This window comes from Erpetoichthys calabaricus, chromosome 8, assembly GCF_900747795.2.
Source record: "Erpetoichthys calabaricus chromosome 8, fErpCal1.3, whole genome shotgun sequence".
Classification (NCBI taxonomy): Eukaryota; Metazoa; Chordata; class Cladistia; order Polypteriformes; family Polypteridae; genus Erpetoichthys; species Erpetoichthys calabaricus.
The window spans coordinates 122,732,246-122,759,479 of record NC_041401.2 but is presented as its reverse complement, the minus strand read 5'-3'; the positions used below and the strand labels follow the sequence as shown (position 1 = coordinate 122,759,479).

At 38.3% G+C, this 27,234-nt stretch overlaps 1 protein-coding gene across 1 annotated transcript in view; it reads right to left on the bottom strand.

Annotated features, from left to right (window-relative positions):
• Positions 1 to 27,234, bottom strand: part of park7 (parkinson protein 7) — a 31,696-nt gene that overhangs the window by 3,681 nt on the left and 781 nt on the right. The window contains exons 2-5 of the mRNA XM_028807407.2: positions 10,500 to 10,601; positions 10,261 to 10,320; positions 9,895 to 9,964; positions 9,477 to 9,563 (exon numbers count right to left, since the gene is read on the bottom strand). Coding sequence (XP_028663240.1) covers positions 9,477 to 9,563; positions 9,895 to 9,964; positions 10,261 to 10,320; positions 10,500 to 10,601 — 319 coding nt within the window. The remainder of the gene's footprint in view (positions 1 to 9,476; positions 9,564 to 9,894; positions 9,965 to 10,260; positions 10,321 to 10,499; positions 10,602 to 27,234) is intronic.

Here is a 27,234-nt window from a genome sequence, read left to right as displayed (position 1 = left end):
GGGTTTCAGCTGTCGCATTCCTTGTGTCAAGCCACTCTTGAACAAGAGACAGCGTCAGAAGCGTCTTGCCTGGGCTAAAGACAAAAAGGACTGGACTGCTGCTTTCTGATGAAAGTAAATTTTGCATTTCCTTTGGAAATCAAGGTCCCAGAGTCTGGGACTTTCATTAGTTATCAGTTATAATCATCAACATTAAAAGAAATAAACATTTGAAATACATCAGTCTGTGTGTAATGAATGAATCTAATATACAAGTTTCACTTTTTGAATGGAATTACTGAAATAAATCAACTTTGTCATGATATTCTAATTTTACGACCAGCACCTGTACATTTAGATGTAACGGTGGGAGGTCGAGCTTTTAGTTACAGGGCCACTAAACTGTGGAATGGTCTGCCTGCTACTATAAGAGGTGCCCCTTAGGTCTCAGCTTTTAAATCCCGCCTGAAGACTCACTACTTCAGTTTAGCATATCCTGACTAGAGCTGCTGATTAACTGTACAGAGTGCATCTCTGTTGTTAGACATTAGAACTAAAACATAAGTAACATAATAGTTATAATTTGATACTAACCCTCACCTATTTTGTTTCTCTTCTCAGTACTCAAATGTGGCACTTGGTGCCACGACCCACCTGCCAAGTTGTTTTGCCTGCCTAAGGTAAAGTCATCCCTGATGGAGGATCGCAGGAATCGTGGGAAAGAGGGGTCCTTTCATTGGATTAGCACTATTTCAGCTGTGGAATGGCCAAATGGGGGAGGCAGCTTGATGAATGAGGTCTCCAGGACTCTAAACAAATTCAAATCATATTATGTGATATCATATACTGTTAAATTCTACTCTGTACTTCTAAAATTTTTATTTTTATACTGTATTGAGGATTTGTTCTGTTCTGTGTATTGTACTGTATTGTATTGACCCCCTTCTTTTTGAAACCCACTGCACGCCCAATCTACCTAGAAAGGGGTCTCTCTTTGAACTGCCTTTCCCAAGGTTTCTTCCATTTTTTGCCTACAAGGGTTTTTTTGGGAGTTTTTTCTTGTCTTCTTAGAGAGTCAAGACTGGGCGGCTGTCAAGAGGCAGGGCCTTTTAAACCCCATTGCGGCACTTCTTGTATGATTTTGGGCTATACAAAAAATAAATTGTATTGTATTGTATTGTATTTCCAAATGGGAAATGTTCAGCCAGCCTTCTGTAGTGATAACCACCAGATCTGCTCCTGAGGTACCTCGTGATTTTTTTTTTTTTTAATCAGAGAGAGGTTCAGGGTATCTGAATGAATACTTGATCCAATTTTACGTATTAAATTACAACATATGAAAATATTTTAGTAAAGTGTGTTATAATTTATATCTGTATATACCCAGCAGCTGAAGGTTTTCATTGCAAGCAACTTTTTAAATAGAACTCTATTCTTACTGTTAATGAGACATCTAAAAATTATATGTTTATTTTCACCTTCTGTGTTCAGTCTCCAAAATTACAACTTGGCAATTATTTACTTTGGGTTAGCTTGATTGATTGTTAAGAGTTATCTCCTCTATTCTTAACTGGCTTGCAAGTAATAATGAGATATTAAACCCATGGTGGCAAACAGTGAGGTACCCAGTCTGATTCCATTTGGACAATTGTGTTTTTGTATATTATTAAGCACCTATTTGTATAGAATATGATAATATATAGGGATGACTCAGGCGCCACCGCAAGTGGCAGCCTTTCCAGCAGCTCCGTGTATGACTTTATCTTTCTACCTTTTTCTTTATTTTTCTCTATTTCACTGATCACTCCTACCACTTTCTTTTATGTGGACTCGTTCCCTGGACACTTTTTACTACTTTGACATGGATTTTTACATGCCGAGACTCATCTATTCAGGTAGTCAACTTCAAGCACTGAAAAAAAAGGCCCATGCCGGGGTGGTTCCCTATTTACCTGACAAGGTAAGAAGGACGTATCAGCAGAGCCGGCACTAAGCTAAAAGCCAGGCGATACAAGCCTTCGGTGCCTTCTGTGATCCTGGGAAATGTGAACTCACTACCAAATAAGATCGACGAACTGGCTGCGTAGGTGAAAAATGTCAGGACCTACAGTGAATGCAGTTTGTTGTGTATTTTTAATTGTGAATTTCTTCTTGGGATTAATAAAGTATCTATCTATCTATCTATCTAGAATATTTAGAAAAGAAAACAAAAAAGGCTGGGATTTAAGAGGTTCTACTTCCATTCTAGTTGACAAAACACTTTATGGATTTTTTAGGTTGAAATTTCCGACATGGCACGCTGAAAGCTGGATAAAATAATCTTTTGTATTTCTCATCTCATTCTTTTGGTCATTACCCAGAGCTTGACCATAGATGAAGATAATTATCTGGTAAAATGACATTTTTATCCAAGGATTTATCCAAACCTTACTACCACCATTTGGTGCAAAGTACAAAACTTCCACCACTACTCCAACTCACCAGCCCATTTCAAAATCAACTCTACCCTCGCCTGTGACCAAGACAGCAAGGAATTTAAACTCCTCCACTTAGGGCAGATGACTCCCTGGTAACCTGCACATTTTAAGCCAGGAGACATTTCCTCTTTTCCAGGATATGTCCATGACCTTAGATTTTCAGGTGGTAATTTTCATCATGACCATACCATACACAGTTGTGGGCTGATTCACTGATCACCAAAGACGGATGCAGGAGTAGATGGCCGCTGTTCTCAAGCTAGAGGCAGGGGGAGCACCATTTCTCCTAATAAGGTCAGCAAGGGACCAATTTTAATCTGGCACCTGTTTTATTGCATGGGATATGTTTCCACCAGCCCTGGACGTGTAGTTTTGCAATAGGTTATATCAACTACAGAAGAATTTTCTTCTACTTTGTGTTTCCACTTTCTCTAAGTAAGCACAATGAAATCCAGGGAAGATTTAAATATGTATTTTCTTAAATTTCATCCCTATTTCAATTACTACATGCCAAGAGGAGCAGCATCACTTAGTTTTTAGTCTTAAACAGCACTGTGACATGAAGACACCCTTCAGCCTTTGGGCTGCGTTTACATTGTATATAAGATTATGTTTTGCATTAATGATGCTCCACTTCTAATATTGCACAAAGAACATTAATTGATTTATTTATTCTGAGCAGTTTTGTTGTGCATAATATTACTTTCTGTCACCTGCAGGCAAATAAAGCAATCTTCCTGGATTACTGCAGGTCAAACACCCATTATAAACTATACAGTAACAGTGAATATGATGGGCATCATGGATTGGGAAAGGGAAGTGGAGGTGTTGGTTTCACTGCATAGCTAGCAGAGAATGCTTAACGGCAGCTTCTCTTTTTTTTTGTTAAGGCTGGTGTAATGGTTCAACCATCTGGTCTGTGCGCATCACTGATCACCAACTGATTGAAAATGTAAATATTGTGAAGCTGCCACTGAAGGGAGTATTTGGTGAAAGTTGAAAAGTAACATACATGCCAAGCCAGTATGAAAAATCAACCTTCATTTTACAGAAAACCTTTCACACAGTACATAATCATGAGATGAATTACCTCTCTCATAGTGATATACAGTGGATTCAGAAAGTGTTCAGACCCCTTTTCACATTCTGCTACTGTAATGTTGCTGCTTTGTGCTAAAATCAATTAACTAATGTCTTCCCCACAAGCAACACCTCCCCACAGCAATACCCTAAAGTGACAAAGCAAAATCAGTATTTTAGAATTTTTTTCAAATTTATTAAAAATAAAAAACTGAAATAACACGTGTAGACCCTTTGCTATGGCAACTGAAGTTTGGCACGGGGCATCTCATCTCACCTGTGGTCAACTCAATTAAATGGACATGGCTAGGAAAGACACACACCATCCTATAGAAGGTCCCCCAGTTGAAAATGGATATCAGAGTAAAAACTAAACCATTTGGATAAAGGAATTGCATGCTGAGCCATGATTGTGTGGAAGTACAGATCTGGAGAAAACTACAAAAATATTCCTGCAACACTGAACACTGAAGGTTCCCAAGCCCACAACTGTCTTCATAATTCTTAAATGAAGGAAGATTGACACAACTAAGAATGGCGACCCAGCCACACTGAGCAATTGTGGGGAGATGGGCTATGGTAAGAGAGGTGACCAAGAATCCAATGAAATTCTGGCTGAGCTCCAGAGAACCTGTGTGGAGATGAGAGAAACTTCCAGAAGGACAAGCTCACTACAACATTCCACCAATCTGGTCACACAGAAGCCTCTTCTCAGTACTAAAGGTATGGAAGCCTGCTTGGAGTATTCAAAAAGGCACCTTAAGGACTATCGGACTGGGAGAAATTCTCTGGTTTGATAAAACCAAGATTAAAATCTTGTCTGGAGTAAACCAGACACTGCTCATCACTTTTACAATATCATTCTAATGGTGAAGTTTGGTGGTGGCGTCATCTTACAGTGGTGTTGTTTTTTAAGTGGTAGGGACTGAAAGACTAGGTGGTTGACAGAAAGCTGAATGAAATAAAGTACAGAGAGATATTATTAATAAAAACTTGCTCCTCACTGCTCTGGACCACAGACTGGGGCAAAGGTTCACATTCTAACAGAACAATGACCCTAAGAACAAAGCAAAGACCTCAAAAGGAGTGGCTCAGGGATAACTCTGGGAGTTTTCACTACAAACCCAGACTTGAATCCAATGGAGAGACCTGAAAATAGCTGCCCTCTGACTGTCTCCAAGCAACATGACAGAGTTTGACAGGATCTGCAGAGAAAAATGGCAGAAACTCCCCAAATTCATGTGTGGAAAGCTTGCCGAATCATACATAAGAAAACACCAGGATGTAATCACTGCCAAGGGTACTTCAGTTACGTATCAAGTAATGGGTCTGAATACTTTTGTCAATATGATATTTTAGCTTTTCATTTTTATAAATTTGCAAAAAAGTAAAAATCCTGTTTTTGCTTCGTCATTGTGGAGTATTGAGCGTTACATATATAAACACAGCAAAATGTGACAATAGTGAAGGAGTCTAAATACTTTCTAAATCTACTATAGTTTACCATTGGAGAAATCATTGTGTAGAAATAGAATTTTTTCTCCCACTAATACAAAATGCCTGGCACCATGTGTTTGGGTGCAAAAGTTTAAGTTTAAAAAAAACTCTTTTATTCTATTCTGCTATACATTTTCTTCTCTACCTCACACCGCAACAGCTAGTTGTTATGGCTAAAACCCATAACAGCTACAAAAAAAAAATTCTCCCTCCACCCCTCCTCCAATTCTACACTACAACTAGTTATGGAAATGTTTACAGACAAGTTGCAAAATAGGGGAGGTATGGTCCCTGAAAATATATAAGTAAGGTGCAGAAAGCTCTTCAAAGGCAGCATTTCACAGGCTAGACAGGGCTAGATGACAATCTGACAAAGATAGTGTGCATTCTTTAAATTAAGATTAGTAAATCAGAAACATTTCAGGAAGAGGGTGGAGACTTTCATAGAAAACAAATAAACTGGAGGCCTATACATGTATTAGTGTCTGCCTACAAGGACCATCACCTCAGTGATGATGAAGTGTGTGATGGCAATTGCTGATACCATAATACTAATAGTTTTCAGGTTGGAAACAACATGAAGCTAGCTGGGCCAAGTTCCTCATTTTTATTTGTTGTTTACTGTAAAAAATGGGAAAGTCATTAGTCTTGTCAGATTCTTAGTGTACGGTGCAAAAGTTTGTTGTTGGCCAGTGAACAAGCCCAATATTGGGATGAATCCATGGTAGTGTTGCTGAGAAGACTTCAGTTTCCAGCGGAACTGTACAAGGGCTGATGGGAGGAGGCCTTGATCTATGCACATCTCAAAGGGTGATGATGTTGAGAGGGAGCATATCAGAGCAGACTTGCAGCAGTCTTTCAGACACAGCATCTAAATGTGTAATATATCATTAAAAAGTGGTTGTTGTGCATAAAGCTGGTCAAAAGTACAAGGTGGCATGGCTTTTGTTTGCAGAGTGTGTACCCGAGAATATGTTTCCTCTAAGATAGGCATATCCTAGGTGATGCCATTCTCTGTGGTAATTTATTGTACATTCCATGGAGTTGGACTACAGTGTTCAGCCAATACTGGAGCACTGACTTTCAGTTGTTTAACGCATGTCTAATTGGTTAATGTGAATATTTAAAAGAAGGGATGCAATCTGCAAAAAGGGATTAATAGCTAAAAGGTACTTCATCACCATGATCACTGGTTTAGTGGCTATTTACTAGGTTAACCCAAATTAATTGGTTAACCCCCAAAACATTTTCCTTAATCTTTTTCTCCTCAGGAAAACACCAATAGCCTCCACAGCAAGTCTTTGTCTTAACTTGTCATTCATCTTCCTCTCACTCTATTCTAACTACACAAATCCAAGTGATAATTTTTCTCTGTTCCTTCCAACTTTTTGCTTCATGTCCTCTTTAAAAGCTTTCCTAAAAATTACCCTTCAATGCCATACAGATTCCTTTTCATTCAAAATGTCTCCTAAGCAGCAGAACTTACTACCTTTTTTTCAAAAAAAAATATTCATTGCTGTTATCTAAATGTACACTTACTATAACAGTATTCTACATGTCTCTCACACACTTTCTACAAAGGTCACATTTGCCACCTGCAGACTACCATTTACACCACCATATCTGTTATGTACCCAATTCCCACAAACTGTCCACTGGCTTAAGTTTCTCCCAATACCTGTACCACTCACACTGCATGGCCATCCCCTTTCACATACAAATGTAACCTTGGGACTTTCATGCTTTAACCTGGGGGCTTTTTATTACCAAACCAGCTTTCCATTTTAGTATCTTCTCCATCCATTCCACTTCACATTTTCACTGGCATACAAAAACTCCTGAAGGGTGATTACCCTTCATTCATATCTCTGGTCACCACTTTTATCACCATCATTAATAGCAGCAGACTCAGAATGGATCCCTGGTTCACTTCAAAATTTTCATTATCACCATCTGCTGTCCTAGCCACAGGTGATGCTTCCTCAAATATTGACATAACTGCATACATTAATCATTCATATACACTTAAGTTTCTTAATGCCCAGCTCAGGAGCTCTTGTGGTACATTGTCGGCTGTCTTCTCTAGATCGACAAACGCATAAGTAGTGCAGGCTGTTTCCCTTAACCAGGTACACTTTCTGGTGTCGTTGGACATCAAAGATGCATCTGTAAGTCATCCTTTCAGTTCCTAAGTTGTCACATATTTGATCAAGTGAGATTGTGCTGCTGAAAGGTTGTGTTTTTACTGATTATTTTTTTTAATATAATGAGTATGCCATTTGAAATGACACCTTAATGAACATCAATATAAACCTTCCCAACTCATCAAAAGACTAATGAAAATTCATAAAAATTCATTAGTCAAATGCTTAATATCTCTCATACAAAAACAATTCAGTAATATCTTGTACTTTTGTAGTCTGAGTGAAAAGAAATAAAAAAAGAACAGTTACCGGAGGGAAAATACATCCCCTCTTGAATATAAAGTAAAATGCTATGAGGCAAAAAGTTTATCACAAAGTGTAAATAGGAAATCGCAGAGAAAAAGGCAGGGAAAAGAGGATTCTAATTTAGTATTTTAGATGAATGTATAGAATGAAAACTATTTAAAAAAAGGAATGGAAGTCACTTAACTTTGACACTAGCTACTTGAAAGAGAGGATATGGGAAGCATTTTAAAAATCTACAAAGCACATATAGGTATGATTGGCAAACTCCCACAATTCTACAAATATCTACATAAGGACTTAACAGCCATTAGACTGAGTTCCTGTTTCAGTATTATGACATTGGCTTTTCAACACTAGAATTACCAAAGCCTACAAAAAAAACTCATAATCCCAGACCACCTTAAATCCTTTCGCACCTCTCCATCTGCGTCTTTTGTGTTGTAAATGTATCAATCAGCACAAACAGCAAGCAGCCTGATATCTCATCCCTCTGCCGCAGTTCAATTAGCAAAGAAGGTTCTCAGTGCTCAGTGTTTATCCAATTGACGATATATTATTTACCCTCTACAACTGCAAGCACTTCACTCCAAGATAAGCAATGAGCACTGCGAACCTTCTTTGTGAATTGAACTTTGGCGTTGGGCAAAGGGATGGGATACCAGGCTGCTTGCTGTTTGTGCTGATCCACACATTTACAACACAAAAGACCCTGCCAGAGAGGTGCAAAGGGATTTAAGGTGGGCTGGGATTTCAAGTTTTTTGTAGGCTTTGGTAATTCTAGTGTTAACTACAAAACAGTTTTGTCAAGTTTCTGCAGGTATCTGGGAAAACCATCTGTGCCCAGATCTTCGAAAACATACTGCAGCAGCACTCAGTGACATTTTTACTGTTTTTTCCAAACAAATGGTGAAATATTTTGATCTATAATGCAGATATTATCTGAATTTTAATGTTTGTTATTTTCTTATTTTCCCCTCCATTGTTGGAGTGTTACAAATCAGCAAAGTATATTTACTGCACACTGATATTTGCAATTGACTATAAGAAAGGTAATACAATTTAATGCATAAATACAGAGAAACTAAAAAGGCAATTGGTTCCCAGAATCAAAATTCAAAAATATAATGTGGTTAGTAGCTGCAGAGATTGAAATAGAAATAACTGCATCACCTGAAGCAGCTTCTTACAGAAGCAAAAGTGGAAAAAAACACAGGTGATGTTATTACTGCTGCAAATATAATGTGTTGCTCATTTTTTTTAGGTATTTATGAGTTTAAAGATTAGAAATAAGAGAAGAAGTGCTGCTGACACTTATAAGCATAGGAAACCCTTGAAAAAGTCATCTTGATGATGGCAGATGACACTTCAGAAAGAGACTGAGAAGCCTGCAGCAGGGAGACATATGATGAACAATAAAGTGAGTCAGTGCAGAAGGGTACTTTCTGATGCCATCAGATCATAAATGTTCTAGGTAGAGAATTGTAGAGGGGCAGAGTTTGGATGAGAAGGCGGCTGATGGTGAATGGTGCAGGCAGCTGTAGTAGCTGCATAGAGTGAAACAGCACAAGTCACATCACCTGAAACAGCTTTTAACAAAAATAAAAGTGTTTAAAAAAAAAACCAAAAAAACAGAAGTTGACACATATGTTTAGTATCATAGGACTGCAAAACAATTCATCCCTGCAGAGTGTGCCAGAAGCCACACTGCAATTATCACAAAAATGTAACTGTGTTTTGGGATTATTGTGCTGAGTAGCAGACTATGATTGTGGAATTATATACAGTATAAATATTAAAAATAAAAAAATAATTAAGTATTAAAAATCAGTTTAAAAAGAAGTGTTCAGGGAAGAGGTTGCAATAAATGTTTGATCAGTTATGGTTAATTGTGGCTTTATTTAAATACAAATATGTGCCAGGTCTCTAAAGACCCTAGGTATGTAATTGTGTTTCTTTAAAGTCTCATGTATGCAAAGGTTAAACTGTAACTTACCTCCACTCATCATCTTGTCCTTTGCAAGAGGATGAGTAGTCACTTTACTCCCATAACCAATACCATGGGCTAGCAGAGCAGTGGGACCTAAAATACATAAAAAGGAGAGAGTGAAGAAAGAATTGGACCAACTGCTACAGACAAAATTATGACGAAGGACAAAACTGGAGCACATGGAGCCTCTCCCAGATGGAATGAAAATGCCAGTCTATAAAGATCTTTGCAAGAAAGTCCACATTACTGGAGCTTCCTAAGGCTGACCTTCAACGCTTTTGCCAGGTCAGAACTTTATGTTTAACACTCAGATGCTAAGGTCTCCATGGCCATGAAGGACAAGTTCATGTGATGACAGCAAACTACATACAAAAGTAACATGTCACATAAAAGAACAAAATTAAGGAAGACACAAGAAAATTACCGGCACAGATTGCTGCAATGAGACCTTTTCGACCTTCCTGGTCCTTCAGCACCTCTTTCACCACTGGGGACTGAAAATAATTTGCAAGGTTTTAATAATATAAACAGAACATCTCTAATTCTCACCTGGGACCCTCCTAGCAAGAATTTAATTACGAGAAGCTGATAAATCAAGACATAGAGACAAAACAAAGGAAACATACAATACTCACAAAGCACACATTTTGCCTTTCAGCAGTTATTTTTCTAATGTAAAAAATAAAAATAAGCCTATTCTACTAATGTATCAGTTAAACCAACCACAAATATTACCCACCTCAATATGGAACCAACCTTTTAATATCATTTTGCTTTATACAGGTATTACCTCAGACAGGTTCTGTGCTCCCAAATTCCCTCCTGGCAAGACCACTACATCATAAGGCCCCTAAAATGATGAACAGAGCAGTAAATGAGTGAAAGGAAAATCTTAAAGTCTATTTAGACTTAACATAAAAACACAGACAGGAACATCTTACAATGTGCAGGTATTACCCTTTCAAGCAAACATCATCTTGAAGACCTTGTTTTAGCATTTTCCCCTACCTTGGGACATCTGAGGCTTACCTGTTTTCTGGCATCTTCAAGGCTAACATCTGGGCAAAGAATAACATCACGGCTACATTGAACAGGCTCCTTTCCTGCCAAACCAGCCAGCGTCACAGCAATCTAGGTTAAAAAAAATAACAGATAATCAATAAAAAGATAATCAAGAGCAAGGCTATACCTATTTGCTCATTCTAAACATTACAGTTTTTGCATTAAACCTAAAACACATGCATACACAAAATATCTGCATCCCTGCTTCCCCATCCATCCACTTCATTAATCCATTAACTCCAACACAAGGGACCTGAAGCCTATTCCTGCAGCACTGGTCACATGCCATGAACCAACCCTGGTCATGACACCAGCATGTTATAAAGGCACACTAACACACACACAGCAACACGGCAAGCTGACAATCCATCTAACATTCAGATGTCAAATAATTATTGTGCACAAATAAGCTAAATCCTAAATAAGCTCAAAAATTCTTTGTGCAAATTTTGATCTGGGCATGGTCTATGTGAAGTGTACAAAATCTCCCCATGTCCATTGTAACGCTAGGAGTCACTGTTGCTCCTTTAACCCGACAGACAAACGCTCAGGACACCAGGTAAAAGTACTAAGAACAGTTTTAATTCTTATTCTTATTAATATTGTTATAAGCACCACAGCCACCATACACAAGTAAATAAATACAGTAATCACAATAATAATTATCTCCTCCAAACCTCCCAGCAAGCTCTGTTCTATACCTCTCAACTCCAGCTTGCTTGTTGGATCTCTCAACAGTTCTTTATATAGTCCTTGACCTGGAAGTACTTCTGTTCTTCCACTCACGTGACTTGTTAGCACTTCTGGGTCAAATGGAGAATAGGAACTCCAAGTCCCAGGATGCCCTGCAGAAATCTGGGGCACCACCAGATCCCAGGGAAGCTGCTATCTAGCATTTTGTGGAAAGCAATGTCCTGGAACAGCTGCCTTCCCCCATCCTTCCATCACAGGAGCGTCCTGGCCAGGATGATCTACCAGCCGTCTGCCACACCATGATGCTTTGGTCTGGGCACAGTCAATGTGAAGTTTACAAAATCCTCCAATGTCCATGATGCTTTCCTTCTATAACAGCAAATTTCTTTTTTTTTTAAATTTATTTATTAATTTTTATTGTAATCAGTCCATACAAATAGATCAATTCATAACCAAACAAAACTGAAGACAAATCAAACCCCACCCCTGAGAAGGAGAGCTTAGCCAAAGGAGAATTGCTTAGGGCTTTTTAATAAGGCAACAATAAACAAAAGAAAGGGAGAAATAAATATATAGGTAAATAAGAAATGGAGAAGGGAATTAAATGTGGTAATAGTTATTTCTCTTATTCTAAAATAATATTGATTAGATCCTGCCAGGTTTTGAAAAAAATTTGTAAAGATCCTCTAACTGAGAATTTGATTTTTTCCAATTTCAAATAATATAAAACATCGGTTTCCCACTGACTTATCAGAGGAGAGTTAGGATTCTTCCACTTTAACAGAATAAGTCTGTGTGCCAAAAGTGTAGTGAATGCAATCACCGTTTGCTTGTCCTTCTCCACTTCAAGTCCGTCTGGAAGAACACCGAACACAGCTGTTAATGGGTTAGGAGGAATTGTGATACCAAGGCTGTCTGAAAGGCACTTAAAAATTTTGGTCCAAAATGATGTTAGTTTGGTGCAGGCCCAGAACATGCGACCCAGTGAGGCAGGAGCTTGGTTGCAGCGTTCGCAGGTTGGATCTTGCCCTGGAAACATTTTGGACAGTATTAAGCGAGTCAAATGAGCTCGATATATAATTTTTAGTTGAATAATTCTATGCTTTGCGCATATGGAGCTCGAGTGAATTCTCTGCTTTGCTACCTTCCACTCCTTTTCTGATATACTGATTAAGAGATCTTCTTCCCAGTGTCCTCTTGGATCTTTGAAAGGTAGGGACTCTAATAGGATTTTATATAATGCGGAAATGATGTTTAATTCCTCGAAATTGAGCAGTATTTTTTCCAGTATTGTGGAGGGTACGAGGTGGGGAAAATCGGGCAATTTCTCTTTAACAAAATTTCTAATTTGAAGATAGTGAAAGAAATGTGTAGTTGGGAGGTTGAATTTTGAACGTAATTGTTCAAAAGATGCAAATATGTTGTCTATATAAAGATCTCTGAGCATTTTAATCCCAAAACTTTTCCAGGTATTAAAAACTGGATATGTTTGCGAGGGTTGAAGGAGGTGGTTCTCTTGCAGAGGTGCCACAGATAAAAGATTTTCAATCTTAAAATGCTTTCTAAGTTGGTTCCATATTCTGAGTGAGTAAAGCAAAATTGGGTTATTAGTATATTTGCGATAACTTGCATTTATTGGAGAGCAGAGCAGGGAGTATAAAGAAGTACTACAGGATTTTACTTCTATTGCGGACCAAGCCTGTGTATGTTCATATATTTGTGTCCAGGTTTTTATGGCTTGTATGTTTTTTGCCCAGTAATAAAACTGAAAATTAGGTAAAGCCATGCCACCTTCTGCCTGAGGTCTTTGTAGGGTCGCTCTTCGGATACGTGAGTGTTTTGAGTTCCAAATGAATGAGGTTATTGTTGAATCTAACTGTTTAAAAAACGATTTATTGATATATATTGGAATGTTTCGAAATAAAAAAAGAAGTTTAGGAAGGATATTCATCTTAACAACGTTAATTCTTCCGGCTAGAGTGAGATGAAGGGTTGACCATCTATGTAAGTCTAGCTTAATTTTTTCCATACAGACTGCAAAATTTTGTTGATAAAGAGCTTTATGTTTACTTGTGATATTTACCCCTAGGTATTTAAACTTATCTGCTATGGTAAAAGGTAGGGTGTCCAATCTAACATTGTATGCTTGTAAATTCACTGGAAAGAGTATACTTTTATTCTGATTAATTCTAAGACCAGATATCTTTTGAAATTCTGTGAGTGCTATTAAAACTGCAGGGACAGTGTTTTCTGGGTCTGATATATATAAAACCATATCATCTGCATATAGAGAAATTTTCTGTTCCAGTCCTTCTCTGACAATCCCCTTTATCTGATAAGAATTTCGGCAGTGAACCGCCAGTGGTTCAATGGCGATTGCAAACAGCAGTGGCGACCACGTTCTAGCTTAAAGTAGTCTAAGCAAATGTTATTAATACAAACTGAAGCTTCTGGATTGGTATACAGTAGTTTGATCCATGCACAAATATTCAGGCCAAACCCAAATTTCTCCAATGTAGTGAAAAGGTAGTTCCATTCAATCAGATTGGAAGATAGGTGTCGGCCTTTAATAAATCCAGTTTGATCCTGTGATATTACAGAGGGCAGCACTTTCTCCATCCTTCTAGCTAGAATTTTTGAGAGTATCTTAACATCATTATTCAGGAGTGAAATTCGTCTGTATGATGCACATTGTAACAAGTCCTTATGCATATTACTAAACGAGAATGGTAAACCGGATGGACGCAGGTACATGGGCCGTGGACGCAAAAGACATACTGCGCAGGCGCCACACCAAGCCCTCCTCCAAGCACCGGAAACTGAGAAATGATACGCCGCACCCATAGCAACAGACCCATGCAACAAAGCGCCACACGAAGCCCATGCCACACGAAACAGGACACACAGAAAAAAGAGGATTCAGACCCACGACACACAAAGCACCCCTCCACTAACAGAAATAAGAAATGAGGCGACGCGCCCCTAGCACACCAAAAAAAAAAGGAGTCAGACACAAGCGCCACATAGCACACGAAACGGTACGGACACAAAAATGAGGATTCACACCCACGACACACAAAGCCCCCCTCCACTAACAGAAATAAAAAATGAGGCACTCCTCCACTAACAGAAATAAAAAATGAGGCAACGCGCCCCTCGCAAAAAACGCATGACAACAAACGATGTCATACATAGACAACAAGAGACCGGACTACAATACATATACAGGCACGACACCTGATGGGTAATAATACGAAGAAACGAAATGTCCCTATTAAATATACGTCATCTGCACACCTTCAAACTACACACCATAGGTGAATCTCATTACAATGATGCACTATTAACCGTACAACCACAGAAAAGGCTCCATATTAACAGTGAGTGCGATCCTCCTTACAATTTATTCATATTAATAACGATAAAGAACAAACAAGTCATGATTTCACGATCATGGCTACAAAACGATACATCTCGAGTAACGGGACCACAAACACGTACCCGCATGAAAAAAAACAAACGTCCGCACCTACAACGCGCTTCTGAAACCGATGAACAAAACATGTCTCGGATCCAAAAACACAAGACTCAACTAACACAATTACAGAAACAAGCCCAGATGGACAGACTCAATGAATGTAGACGCATGCAGCGCGCGTCTCAAAGTGCTGAAGCGAGGCAGGCACGGGTTCAAAAGGAAAGAGCTCAACTCACAGAGATACAAAAACGGGAGCGACGGGACAAAATAAATGAACGCAGACGTCTACAACGCGCGTCTGAAATGCCGGAAAACAAGCAGGAGAGGCTCCAAAAAGAGAAAGCTCGACTGACCGAGATACAAAAACGGACACAGAAAAGGCTCCATATTAACAGTGAGTGCGATCCTCCTTATTACTTATCTATATAACTAACGATTAAGAACATACAAGACATGAATTCACGATCACGGGTACAAAACAATACGGCTCGAGTAACGGGACCACAAACACGAACCCGTGACACACACAATGAATGTAGACGCATGCAGCGCGCGTCTCAAAGTGCTGAAGCGAGGCAGGCACGGGTTCAAAAGGAAAGAGCTCAACTCACAGAGATACAAAAACGGGAGCGACGGGACAAAATAAATGAACGCAGACGTCTACAACGCGCGTCTGAAATGCCAGAAAACAAGCAGGCAAGGCTCCAAAACAACAGTTAATTATCGCATCAGCTACAACCGGAGTGGCAGCTAATTTGTTAATAAATGGTCGCACATGTCACTCCTTATTCAAAATACCGGTCCCAATCACAGAAACATCGCTATCCACTATGAAAATGAACATTAACAATGCACGTGACATCCGTCTTGCAAAACTGTTAATTATAGATGCCTGTACAATGGCATCTAGTCACTTACTCAACACCATTGATAAACTTCTACAAACGTTGATGAATAATAATATTCCCTTTGGAGGAAAGGTACTTCTATTAGGACGAGATTTTAGACAGTGCTTACCTATTGTTCCACATGCCGTGCGCTCAGCTATTGTTCAGTCCACCTTAAAATACGCAGACAATTGGCATTGCTTTCAAAAGATACACTTGGTACAAAACATGCGATGTCCACATCCAGAATATAACAATTGGTTATCACAACTGGGAGATGGAACACTCACCAATACAGATGGACTTCACCCAGATATTACTACAATTTCTCAAGCCTTTATCTGCGACAACTTAGTTACCGAGATATTTGGAACAGCAATCTCATTAGACCAAATACCCCTTTTAACACAACGGACTATATTATGTCCAAAAAATATTAATGTTGCTCACATAAATAACCAAGTCATTGCATTACTTCCTGGAGAGGCACAGCTCTTTCTAAGCTCTGACAAAGTTGACTCTGATGACGACAATGACCATCTTAATTTACCCTTAGAATATTTGAACACTATTAACCCAGCCGGATTACCACAACACAATCTTAACCTTAAAATCGGAACAATATTCATGCTATTAAGAAACCTTAACACTAAACAGGGTTTATGCAATGGTACACGTTTAGTCGTCAACACCATGACACACAATGTTATTGCAGCAAAAGTTCTTACAGCATCACATGCTAACAATACTGTTCTGATTCCTAGAATTGACCTTTCACATTCTGACCTACAATTACCTTTTACACTTAAACGGCGGCACTTCCCCATTAAACCTGCATTTGCCATGACCATCAACAAATCACAAAGACAAACCATGGACAAGGTTGACATCTACCTCTCTGAGCCCGTATTTGGACATGGACAACTTTATGTGGCCTTCTCACGAGTTCGCCGTTCATCTGACGTTGAAGTTAAGGTTATAAATGATCCATGCCAAGGAAAACTCATTTAAGGACAAGACACCATCCCCAACACCAGGGGTTGGCGAGCGAAGCGAGCAGGGGGCAGAGCCCCCTAGTTTTGTTTAGGAAAGACGGTGATTAATGCTTGACGAAATGTTTGAGGTAGTATTTGGTTGTCTCTAGCTTCTGTAAATGTTGCCAATAAGAGGGGAGCTAGCTGAGTGGAGAATTTCTTATAAAATTCTATGGGGTAACCATCAGGGCCTGCTGATTTCCCGCTTTGAAGTGACTTTATAGCATCTAGTAATTCTGACAGCAATTGATGCTCATTTTATATTTCTTCCATCTCCGAATAATCGCACCAACAGTTGTCACCTTCTCACCAAGCTTCTTGCTGATAGTGTTGTAGCCCATTCCAGTCTTGTGCAGGTCTACAATCTTGTCCCTGACATCCTTTGACAGCTCTTTGGTCTTGCCCATGGTGGTGGAGAGGTTGGTGGATTCTGTGGACAGGTGTGCCTTATACATATAACGAGTTGAGATCAGGGGTATCCGTAATTGATTAATTTATTTATTGTAATCTGTGTGCCATGTGGGAGCCAGAATTCTGGCTGGTTTGTAGGGGATCAAATACTTCCATCCATCCATTATCCAACCCGCTATATCCTAACTACAGGGTCACAGGGGTCTACTGGAGCCAATCCCAGCTAACACGTGCGCAAGGCAGTAAACAAACCCCGGACAGGGTGCCAGCCCACCACAGGGCACACACCAGGGACAATTTAGGATCGCCAATGCACCTAACCTGCATGTCTTTGGACTGTCCGAGGAAACTGGAGCACCCGGAGGAAACCCACATAGTCATGGAGAGAACATGCAAACTCCACACAGGGAGGACCCAGGAAGCGAACCCAGGAAACAAACCCAGGTCGAGGCAGCATCGCTACCACTGCGCCACCATGCTGCCCGGTTCAAATACTTGTTTCTCTCAATGATATGCAAATCAATTTATAACTTTTATGTTTTTGTGAATTTCCCCTTGGGATTAATAAAGTATCTATCTATCTATCTATCTAATCTGTTTTTTTTGGATATTTGGATGATATTCTGTCTCTCTCCATTAAAATGAAACTACCATAGAAATTAGAGATTGTTCATTTCTTTGTAAGTGAGCAAACTTACAAATTCAGCAAGGGATCAAATACTTATTTCACCCATTGTGCCTGTGGTGTAAGCAGCATTCTAATATCCTCTGATGAAGGAAATTCCACAGTAATTATGTTTTTAGGTTTAAACTCAAAGTTTGAGACCATTGACCATGTTATTTTATGACATGGTCTGAAAAATTACATTGGGCTGACAGGCACTGTGTTTGCCTGTTTTAGTTCTTATTTATCAAACTGATTTTAGTATGTACAGAAATGTTCTGACAGTATTTTATCATTATACTCAGAAATGAAATATGGTGCCCCACTGGGCTCAGTCTGGGACCTTTACTGTTTTCACTTTACATATTTCCAATATGAACTATCATTAGAAAGCATAATATTAATTTTTACTTGTATGCAAATAATGCCCAATTATACCTTTCCTTTAGACCAATTAACATTTCTCAAATAATGTCCTTAATTAGATATGTCAGTGAGTTAAAGGAATGGATGGGCATCTACTACTTGTCTCTAAATACAGAAAAAAACATAAATGCCATTTGGGGGGGGAATGATTCTGACTGCAACAATATTGTCACTTTTTAACTCAGTTGGAAACATGATTAGTTTTACTGAATTGGTACACAATTTAGGTGTTATCTTTGACACTAGTACAGAGGTGGATAATACAGTCTTGGAGGGCTGCAGGTTTTTGTTCCAACCAGCTTTTACTCATTTATTACTGATAAACCACTTATTGTTGAAGTGACATTTTGATGCTTCATTTTAATGGTCTTGTTTGTTAAGGTTCCCCACCCTTAACTGCTTATTTCAGTCTTAAACAGCTGCATTCACTGTTTTAATGGCCCTTATTAGCTATAAGATGCAAATGACAAAGACACCAGCAGTTCTCCATCTAACTTGTTTCCATTTACACCTGTGTGGATTCATCATGCACTATTTGGTTTAATAAAACACTTAATAGAAAAATGTGACAGACTGAAAATTGTACATTTTAGGCTTCAAATCATTTGGAAGAATTACTTGGAAAGGAAAAAATCTAACATTGCAGACTAACAAGCTATAAATTTAAATAAGGTCTGAGATTGGCAAGGTTTGGTTTCTAATTAAGCAATTGTGTTGGAACAAACACCTGCAGCCCTACAGCACCAACACTGCCAACACCTGCACTAGTATGTCATTTAAAACACACATTACAAAACTGTCCAAAACATGTTCTATCTTAAAAATATTAAGATGTTTTCTAAATATGCCAGATACTAAGAAATGAATTCATGCTTTTACTTCTAGTAGGACTGACTACTACAATGCATTATTCACTGGCTATTCAAATTAATCTTTATGCAGCTTTCAGTTAATTAAAAATGCTGCTGCAAGAATAATTACAGAACCAGAAAATATGATCACTCCAGTTCTCACGTCCTTGCACTAGCTCACTGTTAAGCTTAGGGCTGATTTAAAAATCCTCCTTTTAACATAAATAGCCTTAAATGACTATGGCTACTCTTCACTGGTTTAGTCTAGCATACCCTAGCATAGAGCTGCTGATTAGCTGCACATACTACATTACTGTTTGATAGTCATTTGTACAGAAATATAAAAAATAATATTAATAAACCATTACTAAGCCTCCTCTATTCCGTTTCTCTTCTCAGTATCTTGATGTGGCATTTTGTGCCACTGCTCTACTGCCAAGCTGCTCTGCTGTGTATGGAAAAGTAATCTGAACTAAAGGACTACTGGAATCATTGGACAGAAAGATTCTCTCATGAGATTGGTATATGTGCTTCATGTCTTAAACCCAGTGCTGCTATGATAGTACCGCAAATATTTTTGCTTCAATAAAATAGGTATTGCTTTAGGTTACAAATTATTTTAAAAAGTAATTGGACAACTTAACACACATTATCCTACTGCTCTTGAGATTGTGCTGCTGAATTGTAAATTAAGCTCATCAATATAAATTACGGATTTCTGAAATACTGAAAAAGATTATTTCAAACGGAAGGCATAGTACAATCAGTCAAGCATTTGCTTCAGGAAATGTATTTTTTGTGAATGCATGTGGCTGCTGAAAAAGGAAAAAAAAAAGAGGGCAACAGATGTGCGCAGACTACAAAATCCTTGTTTAAATGGCCAAATAACCAGGTTATTCACAGAGAAATCTGTGTGTGTTAAGATGGTTTCACAGAAACCAATAACCAGGTGTCTCTAACTGGAATAAGGGTTTAGAGATTTCTTTCTCTTTTTTAATCCATAAACAATTTCTTATATTAGAAATTTGTCAGTTTTCACATACCCTAACTTACTCTCCACAGAGTTTTTTTTTTCTTTTTTCAGAGCGCAAGGTCAGCTATTTGTACAGTGCCCTTGGGGCAATTGCAGGTTAAGGGCCTTGCTCAAGGGCCCAATGGAGTAGCATTGCTACTGTCACTGCTGGGATATGAACCGGCAACCTTCAAGTTACCAGCCCAGATTCTTTAGCCATACATACAGCCACCACTCCTGCATTTCAGAAACTAGGTCTTCCTCATTGAATAACTGAGTTATTAAAGAAATAATAAGTGTACAGTTTGACTTGTGACAAGCTTTACAGCCTAAATGTAACAAAGGCCCAATTTATCATGTCACTTGGCAAAATGCTTTCCCTTTCCTGGGCAATACACAGTGGCATGCAAAGGTTTTAGAACCCTGGTCAAAATTTATGTTACTGTGAACAGCTAAGTAAGTAAAAGATGACCTGTAGAAAAGGCATAAAGTTAAAGATGACAAATTTATTTAATGCTTTAAATAAGATTACTCTTTTTACTTACATAATTTACTGTTTCATAACAACAAAAAAGGAAAAAGCCCCAAAGAAATGTTTGGGCACCCTGCATGGCCAGTATTTAGTAACACCCCCTGTGGCAATTATCACAGCTTGAAAATGCTTTTTGTAGCCAGCTAAGAGTTTAAATTCTTAATTAGGGGATTTTCACCCATTTGTCCTTGCAAAAGACTTCTTTTTATTTGTGGGATTAGTGGACTGTCTTGCATGCACTGCTCTTTTGAGGTCTGTCCACAGATTTTCAATAATGTTCAGGTCTGAGGACTGAAGGCCATGCTAAAACCTTCAGTTTGCACCTTTTGGGGTTGTCCATTGTGGATTTTGAAGTGTGTTACAGATTTTTATTCTATTGTAGAAGTCATCCACTTTTAATCTTCAGATTTTATTTCCACAGATTATGTGATGTCTGCTTCCATTTAATTGAATTAATTCTTCCCTCTACCAGTGAAATGTTCCCCATGTCACTAGCTACGATGCAAGCCCAATATATGATCGATCCACCCCAATGCTTAATAGTTGGAGAGGTGTTCTTTTCATGGAATTCTGCGCCCTCTTATCTCCAAACATACCTTTGCATATTGAGGCAAAAAAAGTTCTCTTTTGACCTCATCAGTCCACAGGAATTGTTTCCAAAATGCATCGGGCTTGTTTAGATGCTCAAGTGCAAACTTCTGAATTTTTTGGTGAATATGCAGAAAATGTTTTCTTCTGATGACTAACACTAGTAGAACAGTGCACCACCACTCCAGATTTTGCCAAAACTTCCAGAATGTCTTTTGCAGTCAAACAACAACAACATTTATTTATATAGCACATTTTCATACAAATAATGTAGCTCAAAGTGCTTTACATGATAAAGAAAAGAGAAAAAAAGACAAAGTAAGAATTAAAATATGACAATACTAATTAACATAGAATAAGAGTAAGGTCCGATGGCCAGGGAGGACAGAAAAAACAAAATAACTCCAGACAGCTGGAGAAAAAAAAATAAAATCTGCAGGGGTTCCAGACCATGAGACTGCCCAGCCCCCTCTGGGCATTCTACCTAACATAAATGAAATAGTCCTCTTTGTATTTAGAGTTCTCATGGAAGAACTTGAAGATGATGGTCATGTAGACTTCTGGCTTTTAATCCATCAATGTAGGAACATCATGGTGCTTTGATTAGGTGGTGGTGACGCCTAACGAACATTTTAACTTCCCTGTCTAAAAATCCTATGAGCAGTTCTCTTGGGAACTTTTCTTAGTCTTCTAGACCTTAATTTGACCTCCACCATTCCTGAATTACATTACAAACCAAGGAAACTGCTACCTGAAAACACTTTGCCATCTTCTTACAGCCTTCTCCTGCTATGTGTGAATCAATTATTTTACTTTAATCAGAGTGCTAGCCTAGGCAGTTGCTTAGAGGAGCACTTGTTTCTTTTGCTAGATAGGGCAAGATTTGAGAAGTCAGAGTATTTATACGGCTTTGAAATTTGCATCACCTGGCCTCTCTTAATAATGATTCTGAAGGTCTAAGCGCTTGGTTAAAGTCACCCAAGTCCTCAAATCTCTTGGGACACCCAAACTCTTGTATAGTGCTATTTTCCTTTTTCACTCTGCAATTGTACAAAACAAAAATAATATATTAATCTTATTACAATCACTGTTAAGTCTATGCTTTGTGGAGATTGTCAAGATAAGTAATTGTTAAACACTTCCTTATATGAAAGTTGATGTTAACTTCTTGTAATTGAGGGATGATCCCTAACTCGCCCTAGAGACATGGTGGTTGTAAGAAAGATGGCTGACCTGTAAATGAAACACTAGAGTATTTCATTAGTAAAGACTTTATTTAAATAAATCTTTCTGTGTTACTTTCAACTGTATTAAAGTCAAATATTACAGAACCCAAAGAACATGACATGGTGTCAGAAGCTGTGCAGTTGAAGTAGATACGTGTCCTGCGAAGCATTTGTTTTTTCTCGAAAAAAAAAAAAGAGAAGAAAAATAAGACGTCGTTAAAATGGAGAAGCTACAGCCACCTCCTAGCTTTCAGGTAACCTTGCCGAGAACTGGAAACGGTTTAAACAACGCTTCGAAGTATATTTAGCGGCAATTGGTGCGGATGAAAAAAGCGACAAAATGAAAGCGTGCATTTTGTTACATATAATTGGGGAGGAAGCGCTGCAGATTTATAACAATTTTCAGTTTGATCAGGGAGAACATATGAAGTTAGACGTTATACTGGATAAATTTGAAAGATATTGCATTCCAAAACGGAATGTCACTTTCGAAAGGCACAAGTTCTTTACTTGTATACAGAAGCAAGGTGAAACAATTGATCAGTACGTTACCGAGTTGCGCACACGGAGTAAAACGTGCGAATTTGGAGAGTTAACAGAATCTTTAATAAAGGACAGGATCATCTGCGGAATACCAGATAACGCACTCAGAGAAAGGTTACTAAGAGAGCTGGATTTGGATTTGGAAAAAGCAGTAAGAATACGTAGGGCAGCCGAAACAATCAAAGTACAAGTAAAAGAAATGTGTAATGAGGAAAACGCAGTACATGTGCTGAACAAAAAAGGAAAGAACAAAATGCATTTAAATTCAGAGGAAAATAAAAGCGGAAATAAAACAATATACAGCACAAAACAGGCATGTGGACGTTGTGGATCACATCATGCTCCCAGACAGTGCCCAGCATACAATAAAGTTTGTAAAAAATGTGGGAAGAATAACCATTTTGCACGCTGCTGTAAATCACAAGTGAAACCAAGTCAAGTGCACACTGTAGAAGAAACTGAAGTTGAGGAATTTTATATAGATGCATTGACTGAAGTAAATGGGAGAAGGAAAGAATGGATTCTGCCAGTTCAAGTGAACAATGCCATTATTTCATTTAAATTAGATACTGGGGCGCAAGTGAACATTATGCCCGAAAATGAATATAGAAAACTGCAGCCCAGACCAAGTCTGCAAGAAACAGAAATAAAAAATTACTGGATATTCAGGAGTGCAAATACCTGTTACAGGGCAATATGTAGCTTGTGTTAAGTACAAAAACAAAAAATACTCACTGGTATTTGTGGTTGTGCAAAGAGAGTTCAGGCAGTTTTAGGATTGTCTGCTTGTGAGAAAATGAACTTGATTGAAAGAGTGCTTACTATTAACATAGAGGGCAATACTGAATATGAAGCACTGCTCCAAAAGTATAGTGATCTATTTTTGGGACTAGGTTGTCTTCCGGGGGAACACAAGATAATCACAGACAAAAGTGTATCTCCTGGCATACACCCCTGCAGAAAGGTCCCATTTGCCCTGAAAGAGAAATTAGCAGAGGAACTAGACAGAATGGAGAGCTTGCAAGTAATCAAGAAAATTAATGAACCTACTGAATGGGTAAACTCTCTGGTTATTGTAGAAAAGAAAGATGGAAAATTAAGAATATGTTTAGATCCCAGAGACCTGAATCGAGCCATCAAGAGGGAACATTTCAAATTTCCAACAAGAGAAGAAATTATGGCACAGTTTGCAAATGCAAAATATTTCAGTAAACTAGATGCTTCATCAGGATTTTGGCAACTAAAATTGGATGAGTCTAGTTCTAAATTATGCACATTTAATACTCCATTTGGCAGATATCAATTTCTGAGATTGCCTTTTGGCATAGCATCGGCGCCAGAGGTCTATCACAAAACAATTCATAGGATTTTTGAACATTTTGATGGAGTTGACACCTCCATGGATGATATAATTGTATGGGGTTCATCAAAGGAAGAGCATGATGAAAGGCTGAAGAAAGTGTTGGATGCTACCAGAACAGCAAATTTAAAGTTAAACAAAGGAAAATGTTTGGTAGGAGTTCAGGAACTAACATTTTTAGGAGATATTCTTAGCAGTGAAGGAGTAAAACCTGATAAATCAAAAGTATCTGCTATTGAAAACATGCCAAGACCTCAGTGCAAGAAAGACATACAGAGGTTTATAGGTATGGTAAATTATCAGGTAAAGTTTATGCCAAATCTGTCAAATATATTGGCACCTCTTAGACAACTGACAGAAAAAAATGTGGAATGGACTTGGAACTACGAACAAGAGACGGCCTAGAATGAAGTCAAGAAGCTACTAATAAAAGAGCCGGTTTTAAAGTTCTATGATCCGCATAAACCAATCAAAATTTCATCTGATGCCTCACAATCTGGATTATGAGCTGTACTACTACAAAAGCATGATGAAACATGGCAGCCAGTTGCATATGCATCTAGACCTCTTACTGGAGCCGAGACTAGATATGCACAAATAGAGAAGGAACTATTTCTCTATGAGTATCACTTTTGCATGTGAATGCTTTCATCAGTTTGTGTCGGGACAAGCTATAATGATTGAAACAGACCACAAACCTCTACTTGCTTTATTTAAAAAACCTCTTAATGACTGCCCACTTCGTATACAACGCATGATGATTAAACTACAGAGATATACTCTTCAGGTAACATTCACTCCTAGAAGATGGATGTTTACAGCCGACACCCTGTGAAGAGCAGTAGATGAAAAGTATAGACATGAAGAAAAGAGCTCAGAAGTAATAGAGGCATATGTGGATATGGTGATAAAAGCAATGCCAGTGTCAGACAGCAAAACACAGCTTATTAGAACAGAGACAGCAAAAGATGAAGTAATGCAGACGCTGAAAGAAGTAATTGTTCAAGGATGGCCAGAAAACAAGCATAACTGCAACCCACAAGTAAGTGATTACTGGAACTGTCGGGCAGAACTTACAGTTGTTGATGGAGTTATATATAAAAGGTTGTAAAATAGTGATACCATTATCATTAAGAAAGCAGATGCTACAAAAAATTCATGAAGGACATCTAAGAATTGAAAAATGCAAGAAAAGAGCACGAGAAGTAATGTATTGGCCCAAGATTAATCAAGATGTAAGTAACGAAGTAGAAAGATGTTCAGTATGTTTAAAATATAGACCTAGTAATCCTTCAGAGCCATTATCACCTCACCCTGTACCAGAAAGGCCATATGAAAAAGTTGGTGTAGATTTATTTACCTGTCATGGGAAAGACTTTCTGATGGTCACTGATTACTTTTTGCATATCCTGAAGTGTGTGCATTGAATACTACCAACAGTGAAACAGTAATAAAATGTCTGAAAGCTGTTTTTTCCAGATATGGTGTGCCAAATGTAATTTTTAGTGACAATGGGCCACAATTTACAAGTCTTCAGTTCAAGAACTTTGGAAAAGAATGGGACTTTGTACATCAAACGTCAAGTCCAAATTATCCTCAATCTAATGGACTGATAGAAAGGTCAATTCAAACAATTAAACATCTCCTGAAGAAATCAAAAGAGAGTGGAAGTGATTTTTACAAAAGCCTTCTAATATATCGGAGTACACCACTTGAACATGGAGCTTCACCAGCACAGCTGCTCATGGGACGAAGACTATGATCAAACCTTCTAATGAAGCAGACTCTGCTAAAATCTGTAATGGAAGATAAAGTGCGAAAGGTGAAAGAAAACATAAAGAGAAAACAAAAAATATACTTTGACAGAGGAACCAGAATTCTCCCAGAACTGGAAATAGGAGAGGAGGTTAAATAAAGGAGAGTTCAACAAAAACAAGGAATCTGCAAGGAACAGTTAAGGAACAAATAGACCCTAGATCATATATTGTTGAAACAAGCGATGGTACGGTGCTTAGAAGAAATCAACGAGATATAGTCGTGGATAAAACATCAAAAGAACCTTCAAAAGAAAGCACTGAAACAGTAGAAATGACCACATCAACCAGCAGAATGTCAGAATCGGGCAGAGATTCAAGTGAGACTCTTAGAAGATCATCGAGAGTGAAACAACCACCAACAAGACTGATAGAGACCTGCTAAATGTTAATAAGTTTTTGGGACTCTTAGACCAGCACTCGTAAGAATATAATGCATATAGTTGTCAGTTGTTACTGAAAATAGCCTTGATGTTTGTAACAAATGAAAATCCTATCTAGGTGTTGTTAACTGAACAAATAGGTTATTGTATTATTAGTATGATTAAAAAAAAAAAAAGGAAGATGTCAAGATAAGTAATTATTAAACACTTCCTTATATTAAAGTTGATGTTAACTTCTTGTAATTGGGGGATGATCCCTAACTCGCCCTAGAGACATGGTGGTTGTAAGAAAGATGGTTGACCTGTAAATGAAACACTAGAGTATTTCATTAGTAAAGACTTTATTTAAATAAATCTTTCTGTGTTACTTTCAACTGTATTAAAGTCAAATATTACAGAACCCAAAGAACATGACAGAGATAAGTTCATTTTTTAGTCGCTTAACTATCCACAGTAACTGAAATTTTGACCAGAGGTGCCCAAACATTTTCATGCCACTGTACATCCCGATCCTTAACTACAGGCATAGGGCTACAGGTATTAAGCGAAGAATTAAGAACACGGCGGGAGGACATTTTAGAGTGCAGCCAAGTCGAAAAGAGGCAGTTAAATGGTTTGGACAACTGGACAGTTAAGGCACGACACAGTATAAAGAGTCCCTGGACATGAAAACGAGATTCTATGTCTTTGAAGCCCCTGTAATTCTACTTAAATAGCTGGAGACCGTTGTGGCGGTTGGAGGATCTGGCCTGGCCCACTCACTCTACTGCCACCGCGGACTGAAAATAAAATATTAATCT